At 39.8% G+C, this 13,409-nt stretch overlaps 1 protein-coding gene across 2 annotated transcripts in view; it reads left to right on the top strand.

Moving 5' to 3' along the window:
* The window catches only part of ZNF512B (zinc finger protein 512B), a 94,374-nt gene that overhangs the window by 42,381 nt on the left and 38,584 nt on the right, over nucleotides 1-13,409 (top strand). For both annotated transcript variants that reach the window (XM_053710930.1, XM_053710986.1), the window contains exons 13-14: nucleotides 5,355-5,546; nucleotides 9,222-9,323. In XM_053710930.1, the coding sequence (XP_053566905.1) occupies nucleotides 5,355-5,546; nucleotides 9,222-9,323 (294 nt within the window). The remainder of the gene's footprint in view (nucleotides 1-5,354; nucleotides 5,547-9,221; nucleotides 9,324-13,409) is intronic.

Below are 13,409 nucleotides of genomic sequence, written 5' to 3' on the forward strand. Positions count from 1 at the left end.
ACAAGGTCCTTTCAATCATCCAAATCTAATTTCTCTGAGACTGACTGCATGGAGATTCAACGCTTGATCCTATCAAAGCGTGGCTTCTCCGAGTCAGTTATTGATACCTTAATACAGGCACAAAAGCCTGTTACCAGGAAAATCTACCATAAGATATGGCGTAAATACCTGTATTGGTGCGAATCCAAGAGTTACTCATGGAGTAAGGTTAGGATTCCTAGGATATTGTCCTTTCTCCAAGAGGGTTTGGAAAAAGGCTTATCAGCTAGTTCTTTAAAGGGACAGATTTCTGCTCTGTCTATTCTTTTGCACAAGCGTCTGGCAGACGTTCCAGACGTCCAGGCTTTTTGTCAGGCTTTGGCTCGGATTAAGCCTGTGTTTAAAACTGTTGCTCCTCCGTGGAGCTTAAAGTTGGTTCTTAAAGTTCTTCAAGGAGTTCCGTTTGAACCCCTTCATTCCATTGATATTAAACTTTTATCTTGGAAAGTTCTGTTTTTGATGGCTATTTCCTCGGCTCGAAGAGTCTCGGAATTATCCTCCTTACATTGTGATTCTCCCTATCTGATTTTCCATTCAGACAAGGTAGTTCTGCGTACTAAACCTGGGTTTTTACCTAAGGTAGTCTCTAGCAGGAATATCAATCAGGAGATTGTTGTTCCATCATTATGTCCTAATCCTTCTTCAAAGAAGGAACGACTTTTGCATAATCTGGACGTAGTCCGTGCCCTGAAATTCTATTTACAGGCAACTAAAGATTTTCGTCAAACTTCTTCCCTGTTTGTCGTTTACTCTGGACAGACGAGAGGTCAAAAAGCTTCGGCAACCTCTCTCTCCTTTTGGCTTCGTAGCATAATACGTTTAGCCTATGAGACTGCTGGACAGCAGCCCCCTGAAAGAATTACAGCTCATTCCACTAGAGCTGTGGCTTCCACCTGGGCCTTTAAGAATGAGGCCTCTGAACAGATTTGCAAGGCTGCGACTTGGTCTTCGCTTCACACCTTTTCAAAATTTTACAAATTTAACACTTTTGCTTCTTCGGAGGCTGTTTTTGGGAGAAAGGTTCTACAGGCAGTGGTTCCTTCCGTTTAAGTTCCTGCCTTGTCCCTCCCATCATCCGTGTACTTAGCTTTGGTATTGGTATCCCATAAGTAATGGATGACCCGTGGACTGAATACACTTAACAAGAGAAAACATAATTTATGCTTACCTGATAAATTTATTTCTCTTGTAGTGTATTCAGTCCACGGCCCGCCCTGTCTTTTTTAAGGCAGACCTAAATTTTAATTAATACTCCAGTCACCACTGCACCCTATGGTTTCTCCTTTCTCGTCTTGTTTCGGTCGAATGACTGGATATGACATGTGAGGGGAGGAGCTATATAGCAGCTCTGCTTGGGTGATCCTCTTGCAACTTCCTGTTGGGAAGGGAATATATCCCATAAGTAATGGATGACCCGTGGACTGAAATAAATTTATCAGGTAAGCATAAATTATGTTTTTCTTTCATGGTTCAGATAGAGCATGCAATTTTAAGCAACTTTCTAATTTAGTCCTATTATCAATTTTTCTTCATTCTCTTGGTATCTTTATTTGAAAAAGCAGAAATGTTAGCTTAGTAGCCGGCCCATTTTTGGTTCAGACCCTGGGTAGCGCTTGCTGATTGGTGGCTACATCCCTGGGTAGTGCTTGCTGTTTACTTCAAATTGCATGCTCTATCTGAATCATCTAAGAAAAAATTTAGGTTTTGTATCCCTATAACTTTGAGTTGAGTATATTTTTATCCTAGCAATATTGTGGTCATGGTGGTGCTGTGGCTAAAATGTCCCCTCTATGCTGCTCACTATTATTCCCCTTATATCATTGCCCAGTACTATCTGTGTAATGCTGATCACTATAGCCTATTGTATCTCAGAGTCCCACAGTGGTGCATATAGCCATATGTGGGCCAAATTAAAAGTGGATCACTAAATATCGCTTTCATGAAAGCAATATTTGCGTTCCACTATGTAATTCAAGCCCACATATGGCTATATGCATGTAAATACAAGCCCACGCTAATATGCACCAGTATTACAAGTTTTCAGCAGTGCGAACGTGACCTTGAGTTCACATTGCTGGGAAGCATTGTGCTCATAAGAGCCCGGTTCCATGGTCTCCTATGGGAGCCTCGTTCTGATGCCGTCAGAGACGGCATCAGAACCTAATCACAGAGATGGCAGCAAACTTAAATATATATATATATATATACAGTATATACATATATATTTATGTGTTAATATGTGTATATACATATATTAACACATAAATATATATATATATATGTATATAAGCATATACATATATATTTACTGGGAACACACAGTCCCCCATAGACCAGAATGTAAAAACACTTTTCCTGCCAACTTTATTTTTTACTAAAATACAATAGACTGTATTTTAGGGGCATTTGGGGAACATTTATAAATTTAACCAAATATCTGATCTCTGGTTAATTTTATAAGCGTAATTGCTACCGCAAGCTCGGGGTAGCAATAAGCAGCCACTTGTAATGGGCACATGAATTTAGCGTTCTATTTGTAATCTAGCCCTGTATGTTTAATAAGAAGCACAAACCTTGGGTGTGCACCTATATGCCTCTCTAAGAAACCTATAGTATTCTAGAATTGCTGCTGAGGACAGATCATGTGTGCTCCATAAACAGCTAATCTTACTCGTGCTGCCAGTATCCTGTTCTAAGGTAGCTTTTAAATGTTGACACTTATACAACACTGTAATAGGATAATCTGTAAAACACTGTTAACTGCAAAGATGTAACACTGCTGTCATGTAAAGTTCACTAGTGCCCTATATAAAATTGCACATTACAGCACCAGATAGCATGTGGCACACACACATATCATTAATACCTCTGTGTAATACTGCCAGCTTATGTGTGGCTTAGGTCACTACTACCTGTATGACAGGTTACTAGTGGTAAATAGTGATACTCTATTCATGTTATACTTGTGACAATTAGCTAATCACTATTAACATACGGCCAGATTACGAGTTTTGCGGTATGAGGGGTGCGGTGTTAACTTGCACATTATTGTCACCACTCACTTACCTACAGCGCTGGTATTACAGGTTTTCAGAAACCCAGCGTTAAAAGGCAAGAAGTGAGCGTAGAGCAAAATTGTATTCCATATCGCACTCCAATACCAAGTCAGCGGTGAGCTGGTTGTACATGCTCGTGCACGATTTCCCCATAGACATCAATGGGGAGAGCCAGCTGAGAAAAAGTCTAACAACTGCCAAAAAGCAGCGTAAAGCTCAGTAACGCAGCCCCATTGATTCCTATGGGGAAACTAAATGTATGTTTACACCTAACACCCTAACATGAACCCCGAGTCTAAACACCCCTCATCTTACACTTATTAATCCCTAATCTTCCGCCCCCGACATCGCCGACACCTACATTATACTTATTAATCCCTAATCTTCTGCTCCAGACATCGCTGCCACCTACATTATACTTATGAACCCCTAATCTGCTGCCCACAACATCACCAACACCTACATAATGTTATTAACCCCTAATCTTCCGCCCCAACGTCGCCGCCACTATAATAAACATATTAACCCCTAAACCGCCGTACTCCCGCATCGCAAACACTAGTTAAATATTATTAACCCCTAATCTTTCACCCCTAACATCGCCGCCACCTACCTACATTTATTAACCCCTAATCTGCCGCCCCCAACGTCGCCGCCACTATATTATATTTATTAACCCCTAAATCTAAGTCTAACCCTAACCCTAACACCCCCTAACTTAAATATAATTTAAATAAATCTAAATACAAATTCCTATCATTACCTAAATAATTCCTATTTAAAAATACTTACCTGTAAAATAAACCCTAAGATATCTACAATATACCTAATAGTTACATTGTAGCTAGCTTAGGGTTTATTTTTATTTTACAGGCAAGTTTTTATTTATTTTAACTAGGTAGAATAGTTACTAAATAGTTATTAACTATTTAATAACTACCTAGCTAAAATAAATACAAATTTACCTGTAAAATAAAACCTAACCTAAGTTACACTAACACTTAACACTACACTACAATTAAATCAATTACCTAGATTAAATACAATTAACTAAATTAAATAAAATTAGCTAAATTACAAAAAAAAAAACAACACTAAATTACAGAAAATAAAAAACAAATTACAAGATCTTTAAACTAATGACACCTAATCTAATAGCCCTATCAAAATAAAAAGCCCACCCAAAATAGCCTAAACTAAACTACCAATAGCCCTTAAAAGGGCCTTTTGTGGGGCATTGCCCCAAAGAAATCAGCTCTTTTACCTGTAAAAAAAAAATGCAAACAACCCCCCCAACAGTAAAACCCACCACCCACACAACCAACCCCCCAAATAAAACCCTAACTAAAAAAACCTAAGCTCCCCATTGCCCTAAAAAAGGGCATTTGGATGGGCATTGCCCTTAAAAGGGCATTTAGCTCTATTGCGGCCCAAAGCCCTAACCTAAAAATAAAACCCACCCAATACACCCTTAAAAAATCCTAACACTAACCCCCGAAGATTCACTTACCGGGAGAAGTCTTCATCCAAGCGGCAAGATGTCCTCAAGGAAGCCGGCAGAAGTGGTCCTCCAGACAGGCAGAAGTGGTCCTCCAGACGGGCAGAAGTCTTCACCCAGACGGCATCTTCTATTTTCATCCTTCCGACACGTAGCGGCTCCATCTTCAAGACATCCAGCGCGGAGCATCCTCTTCAATCGACGTCTTCTTGCTGAATGAATGTTTCTTTAAGTGACGTCATCCAAGATGGCGTCCTTTAGATTCCGATTGGCTGTAGCATAAAACTCAAACCTACTGACTTTAAAATGTGGTACGAATCTTGACGGGGTAGGGTGTACCGCTTACTTTTTGGCCTCCCAGGACAAGCTCGTAATACCAGCGCTATGGAAGTCCAATAGAAAAAAGACTATACGCTTAACGCTGCTTTTTTACTCATAACGCAAGACTCGTAATCTAGCCGATAGTGTATATGTTAGTGCTAACTAGTGTATTCTTTTTTTGGGGGGGATCTCCACCCTCTCTGTGTGTTTGCATATTTTAGTTTTAATACACAGCACCATGACCCATACTATTTAACCTCTATTATTGAGGAATATACATGAGGTATATGAGTCTAGAATTACACAGAGGCAGTGCCATTGGTCTTTACCCTCTAAACTATGGTGATTTCCCTGGATTGTTGGTATTACTAATGTCCATTTTTTCTTCCTAGTACTGTCATGTTGCTGTGTTTAACTCCTTCTGCACTGTCCTTCTTCAGGGTCCCAAAGAATCACCCCCAGAAATACAGGAGGTGGAACCAGAGGAGTTTGAGCGCACACCAAGTGGGAGGGTCAGACGCCAATCAGCACAAGTTGCAGTCTTTCACCTGCAGGAGATTGCAGAAGATGAGTTGGTCAAAGAAGGGGGCAAGAGAAAGATGAAGGCAGATCTGGTGCCAGACAGCAAAAGGGTAAGAGGTGCAGATAGTAGGAAACATGTCTGGGGACACGTATATCAGTTTTAGACTAAGGGAAAGTATCAGAAGTTACCTTCATGGATCAGCATATACAAATTGTGATGTGTGCAGTTATATAACATGTAGTAGAAAATAGAGATAGATAGTAGAGGCAGATAGACACACACCATGAAGAGCCACAAAGTCTTTGAGGAAGGTCTTGCTAACCAATGTTTAGGGGATTCTTTAAGTAATAAATACCTAAAGAAAAAGCATGTTGCCAAAGAATATCCAAACTAACTCAAGGGACTTTTGAAGGCATCTAATTGTGAGATACTTACAGAAGGGTCCAATCGTAGCAGTAAGTTAGAAAGCAGAGACATGGGAGGGATATCAACGGTTTGTGCCACAATGTAGGTTGGGATCTTCTAGTAGCTCTATGCTGTGATGTCCCTGTTTCCACACAAATAATAGTGATAATATGTCTTTAAGTTACAACACGCGTAAAAAACATAATTTATGCTTATTTGATAAATTAATTTCTTTCATGGTGGTGAGAGTCCACAAACCATTACTCCTGGGAATTACTCTTCCTGGCCGCTAGGAGGAGGCAAATATTCCCAAACCCCAAATGCTCTATGAAACATCTCCCACCTTACTAGAAACTAGTTTGACGTATAGCCAAGAAAATAAAGGTAGGAAAAGTATTATGAGCAAAAAAAGGAGCAGGGAAACAAGAGGTGCAAAAAGGAAAAAAAAAGCTACTGCCAGAAGAAAAAACAGGGTAGGACCTCATGGGGTCTCACCATCATGAAAGAAATTAATTTATCAGGTAAGCATAAATTATGTTTTCTTTCATACAGGTGTGAAAGTCCACAATACATTACTCCTAGGAAAGTAATAACCAATGATTGAAGTACATGAGCAATGATAGCGGGACAAGCATGATATATAATCCTTCCTTTTTTTTTCTTTTTTTACACAATGCTTAGATAGATTCGATTTTTTTATTTATTTTATCATACAAAACATGAAAAGTAAGCAAAAAGAAAAACAAAACTACATCAACTAGAAACAACTTCCTACCAAAGCCTGCTTCAGAAGAAGCAAAACCATCAAAATGCTAGCATTTAGTAAAAGTATGCAAAGAAGACAAAGTAGCTGCCTTGCAAATTTGATCAACAGAGGCCTCATTCTTAAAGGCCCAAGATGTGGCAACTGATCTGGTTAAATGGGCAGTAATCAGTTTAGGAGGAGACTGAGCCACCTCCAAGTAAGTCGTCTGAATCAAAAGCTTAAGCCAAGACACCAAAGAAACAGCAGTAGCTTACTGCCCTTTTCTAGAACCAGAAAAATTAACAAGCAAACTAGAAGTTTGTCTGAAATCCTTAGTAGCTTATAAATAGCACTTCAAAGCTCTAACAACATCTAAATTATGGAGAAGCCTCTCTATAGAATTCTTGGGATTAGGACAAAAAGAAGGAACAACAATTTCCCAACTCATATTGTCCAAAGACACCACCTTAGGTAAGAAATCAAACTTAGATCCCACACTGCCTGATGAAAAGTAAGATAAGGAGGATCACAAGAAGGAGCAGAGAATTCAGAAACTCTCCTAGCATAAGAGACAACCAAAAGCTTGATATCCACCTTAGGCATGAATCCATTGGAGTAGCCTATAAAACTTTCAAAACCAGATTAAGGCTCCAGGGAGGAGAAATCAGCTTAATGACAGACTTAATCATGTCCAAGGCCTGAACAAAACACTGAATGTCAGGAAGATTAGCATTCTTTTTATGAAACAGAACCGAAATAGCGGAAATCTTACCTGTAGGTGAACTGGTGGTTAGACCCTTATTTAAACCATCCTGAAGAAACTGTAAAATCCTAGGAATTTTAAAAGAATGCCATGAAAAACCATGATCCAAACACCAAGAAGTAAAAGCCTTCCAAACCTTATGATAGATCTTCCTAGTCACAGGTTGACAAGCCTGAATAGAAGTCTCAACTACAGACTCAGAGCTTTAATTTTACCCTTAGATTTCTTGTCTTAAGAAAGAAAAGCTCCCTTACCTCCTGTCACAGCAGAAATAATAGAATCTAACCTATAACCAAACAACATCTTTCCCTGAAAAGTCTGGATTTGGAAACCATATCAGCTGACCAGGACTTTAACCACAAAGCACTTCTAGAAGGAATTGCTAATGACATACTCTTAGAATTAAAGGACCACTCAATGCAGTAGAATTGCATAATTAACAAATACAACACAAAAAGACAATGCAATAAGACTTACTCTGAATTTAAAATGAGCAGTAGTTTTTTTTTATGACAAACTTATTTTTTCTCTCATTTTCCGGCCCCCTGTCTCATGTGACAGACATCAGCCCCTGTCTGCCACAGCTCGCCTCTATCACTAGTATACGTATACCCTGTGAGCTTGTGCATATTATCCGTAGGATCTTGTTCCCCAGAAAGTGTGAATATAAAAAGACTGTGCACAAATTGAAGATGTAAGTAAACTAAAAAGTGTCTTAAAACTGCATGCTCTTTCTGAATCATAAAAGTTTATTTTGACTTTAATCTTAATTATGCCAATAACTGCATCACAAATTAAAGCATTGGCAGACTTCAGTGGACCCAAAAGGTTAAGAAAATCTTCACTAGAGTCATTTGAAAACTGCTCAGACAGACTATCCAACCAAACAGAAGAAGCTGTAGCCACACAGGCCATGCTAACAGCTGGCCTTAAAAGAAAACCTGCTTGCTGGAAAGTCCTCTTATGAAAGGATTCCAATTTCCTATCCATAGGATCCTTAAATTAATAACTATCTTCCAAAAAATGATAGTACAGATAGCCAAGGTAGAAGTAGCTCCCATCCACATTAGGAAATGTTTCCCAAAGCTCAACATTAGAAGCTGGCAAATGATACATTCTCTTAAACCTAGCTGAAAAATTGAAAGGGCCCCCAGGCTTAGATCAATCCTTAGAAATTATCTCAGAGGCAGCATTAGGGATAGGAAAAATCTCTGGAGACTTAGCAGTAGGTTTAAAAATTAAATCCAAACATTGAACAGACTTTTCCTTAGATACCTTAGAATCTTGAAAACCTAAAGTACATGCTACCTCTTTTCAAAGGGAACCAATATTATCAACCTTAAACAAAAAAAAAGGATGACTCAGAATCACAATCAGAAACAGACTCCTGATTATCAGATAATATCTCATCCTCTAAGGACGAATCAGCTGAACCAGGATCTGGAACATTTTCTAATACAAGCTTAGAGCTGGTAGGAGGTAAATCATTAAGAAGTAACGGGGCATTTTGTTGGACTCAGGCCTGACTTTGTAACTAGTTTTGGTGAAAAATCACTAGACTGTAATTTACATAAGTCTTGGCAACCCTGCTGTAGACAGTGGTGTATATGGAAGAGTAGATAGTAAGAATTAACTGAAATAGATGCAGATAATGAATAATACTCATTGGAGGTACAATTAGATGTATGATCATTAAACACAAATATTATATATAACAAGTGTGTCCATCATATAGCAGTCAGTTGTTTGGTCCCAGGAGGTAAGTCCATTCAGGAAGTCCACAAACACTAAGCATGTAAGAAGACTAGTGTAATTTAAAACACTTGATCTCTAGACACTACTTAATCTCTAACATCTGTTTTATGTGACAGCTAAATTACCTGCGACCTGGGCTGCCAACCTTTAATCCCCAGTTGTTGGATATCTGGAAAACACATGTGAGGGAGAATGGCTTTATCTGTTGCCCCAATAACGTGAGTGATGTGAATTGGAAAATTACAGTTAAACAACGTATATAGATTAACATTTCATTCAAAATGCTCTCTCATTTTTTTCATTATATTTCTCAGCCACCTTATTATGTACGGCTAGAGTACAAGTGAAGCATAATGATAGCAAGGGCTAGAGTACAAGTGAAGCACAATGAAGGGCTAGAGTACACATGAAGCACAATGATAGCAAGAGCTAGAGAACAAGTGAAGCACAATAATAGCAAGGGTTAGAGTACAAGTGAAGCACAATGATAGCAATGGATAGAGTACAAGTGAAGCATAATGATAGCAATGGCTAGAGTACAAATGAAGCACAATGATAGCAACGGTTAGAGTACAAGTGAAGCACAATGATAGCAAGGGCTAGAGAACAAGTGAAGCACAATAATAGCAAGGGTTAGAGTACAAGTGAAGCACAATGATAGCAAGGGCTAGAGTACAAGTGAAGCACAATGATAGCAATGGCTAGAGTACAAGTGAAGCACAATGATAGCAAGGGCTTGAGTACAAATGAAGCATAATGATAGCAAGGGCTAGAGTACAAGTGAAGCACAATGATAGCAAGGGCTAGAGTACAAATGAAGCACAATGATAGCAACGGTTAGAGTACAAGTGAAGCACAATGATAGCAACGGTTAGAGTACAAGTGAAGCACAATGATAGCAAGGGCTAGAGTACAAGTGAAGCACAATGATAGCAACGGTTAGAGTACAAGTGAAGCACAATGATAGCAAGGTCTAGAGTACAAGTGAATCACAATAATAGCAAGGGCTAGAGTACAAGTGAAGCACAATGATAGCAACGGTTAGAGTACAAGTGAAGCACAATGATAGCAAGGGCTAGAGTACAAGTGAAGCACAATGATAGCAAGGTCTAGAGTAAAAGTGAAGCACAATGATAGCAAGGGCTAGTGTACAAGTGAAGCACAATGATAGCAAGGGCTAGAGTACAAGTGAAGCACAATGATAGCAAGGGCTAGAGTACAAGTGAAGCACAATAATAGCAAGGGCTAGAGTACAAGTGAAGCACAATGATAGCAAGGGCTAGAGTACAAGTGAAGCACAATGATAGCAAGGGCTAGAGTACAAGTGAAGCACACTGATAGCAAGGGCTAGAGTACAAGTGAAGCACAATGATAGCAAGGGCTAGAGTACAAGTGAAGCACAATGATAGCAAGGGTTAGAGTACAAGTGAAGCACAATGATAGCAAGGGCTAGAGTACAAGTGAATCACAATGATAGCAAGGGCTAGAATACAAGTGAAGCATAGTGATAGCAAGGGCTAGAGTACAAGTGAAGCACAATGATAGCAAGGGCTAGAGTACAAGTGAAGCACAATGATAGCAAGGGCTAGAGTACAAGTGAAGCACAATAATAGCAAGGGTTAGAGTACAAGTGAAGCATAATGATAGCAAGGGCTAGAGTACAAGTGAAGCACAATGATAACAAGGGCTAGAGTACAAGTGAAGCACAATAATAGCAAGTGCTAGAGTACAAGTGAAGCACAATGATAGCAAGGGCTAGAGTACAAGTGAAGCATAATGATAGCAAGGGCTAGAGTACAAGTGAAGCACAATGATAGCAAGGGCTAGAGTACAAGTGAAGCATAATGATAGCAAGGGCTAGAGTACAAGTGAAGCACAATGATAGCAAGGGCTAGAGTACAAGTGAAGCACAATGATAGCAAGGGCTAGAGTACAAGTGAAGCATAATGATAGCAAGGGCTAGGGTAAAAGTGAAGCACAATGATAACAAGGGCTAGAGTACAAGTGAAGCACAATGATAGCAAGGGCTAGAGTACAAGTGAAGCACAATGATAGCAAGGGTTAGAGTACAAGTGAAGCACAATGATAGCAAGGGCTAGAGTACAAGTGAAGCACAATGATAGCAAGGGCTAGAGTACAAGTGAATCACAATGATAGCAAGGGCTAGAGTACAAGTGAAGCACAATGATAGCAAGGGCTAGAGTACAAGTGAAGCATAGTGATAGCAAGGGCTAGAGTACAAGTGAAGCACAATGATAGCAAGGGCTAGAGTACAAGTAAAGCACAATGATAGCAAGGGCTAGAGTACAAGTGAAGCACAATAATAGCAAGGGTTAGAGTACAAGTGAAGCATAATGATAGCAAGGGCTAGAGTACAAGTGAAGCACAATGATAGCAAGGGTTAGAGTACAAGTGAAGCACAATGATAGCAAGGGCTAGAGTACAAGTGAAGCACAATGATAGCAAGGGCTAGAGTACAAGTGAATCACAATGATAGCAAGGGCTAGAGTACAAGTGAAGCACAATGATAGCAAGGGCTAGAGTACAAGTGAAGCATAGTGATAGCAAGGGCTAGAGTACAAGTGAAGCACAATGATAGCAAGGGCTAGAGTACAAGTGAAGCACAATGATAGCAAGGGCTAGAGTACAAGTGAAGCACAATAATAGCAAGGGTTAGAGTACAAGTGAAGCATAATGATAGCAAGGGCTAGAGTACAAGTGAAGCACAATGATAGCAAGGGCTAGAGTACAAGTGAAGCATAATGATAGCAAGGGCTAGAGTACAAGTGAAGCATAATGATAGCAAGGGCTAGGGTAAAAGTGAAGCACAATGATAGCAAGGGCTAGAGTACAAGTGAAGCACAATGATAGCAAGGGTTAGAGTACAAGTGAAGCACAATGATAACAAGGGCTAGAGTACAAGTGAAGCACAATGATAGCAAGGGCTAGAGTACAAGTGAAGCACAATGATAGCAAGGGTTAGAGTACAAGTGAAGCACAATGATAGCAAGGGCTAGAGTACAAGTGAAGCACAATGATAGCAAGGGTTAGAGTACAAGTGAATCACAATGATAGCAAGGGCTAGAGTACAAGTGAAGCACAATGATAGCAAGGGCTAGAGTACAAGTGAAGCATAGTGATAGCAAGGGCTAGAGTACGAGTGAAGCACAATGATAGCAAGGGCTAGAGTACAAGTGAAGCACAATGATAGCAAGGGCTAGAGTACAAGTGAAGCACAATAATAGCAAGGGTTAGAGTACAAGTGAAGCATAATGATAGCAAGGGCTAGAGTACAAGTGAAGCACAATGATAGCAAGGGTTAGAGTACAAGTGAAGCACAATGATAGCAAGGGCTAGAGTACAAGTGAAGCACAATGATAGCAAGGGCTAGAGTACAAGTGAATCACAATGATAGCAAGGGCTAGAGTACAAGTGAAGCACAATGATAGCAAGGGCTAGAGTACAAGTGAAGCATAGTGATAGCAAGGGCTAGAGTACAAGTGAAGCACAATGATAGCAAGGGCTAGAGTACAAGTGAAGCACAATGATAGCAAGGGCTAGAGTACAAGTGAAGCACAATAATAGCAAGGGTTAGAGTACAAGTGAAGCATAATGATAGAAAGGGCTAGAGTACAAGTGAAGCACAATGATAGCAAGGGCTAGAGTACAAGTGAAGCATAATGATAGCAAGGGCTAGAGTACAAGTGAAGCACAATGATAGCAAGGGCTAGAGTACAAGTGAAGCACAATGATAGCAAGGGCTAGAGTACAAGTGAAGCACAATGATAGCAAGGGCTAGAGTACAAGTGAATCATAATGATAGCAAGGGCTAGAGTACAAGTGAAGCACAATGATAACAAGGGCTAGGGTAAAAGTGAAGCACAATGATAACAAGGGATAGAGTACAAGTGAAGCACAATGATAGCAAGGGCTAGAGTACAAGTGAAGCATAATGATAGCAAGGGCTAGGGTAAAAGTGAAGCACAATGATAGCAAGGGCTAGAGTACAAGTGAAGCACAATGATAGCAAGGGCTAGAGTACAAGTGAAGCACAATGATAGCAAGGGCTAGAGTACAAGTGAAGCATAATGATAGCAAGTGCTAGAGTACAAGTGAAGCACAATGATAGCAAGGGCTAGAGTACAAGTGAAGCACAATAATAGCAAGTGCTAGAGTACAAGTGAAGCACAATGATAGCAAGGGCTAGAGTACAAGTGAAGCATAATGATAGCAAGGGCTAGAGTACAAGTGAAGCACAATGATAGCAAGGGCTAGAGTACAAGTGAAGCACAATGATAGCAAGG

The sequence above is a fragment of the Bombina bombina genome, chromosome 1, assembly GCF_027579735.1.
Source record: "Bombina bombina isolate aBomBom1 chromosome 1, aBomBom1.pri, whole genome shotgun sequence".
NCBI classification, from domain to species: Eukaryota; Metazoa; Chordata; class Amphibia; order Anura; family Bombinatoridae; genus Bombina; species Bombina bombina.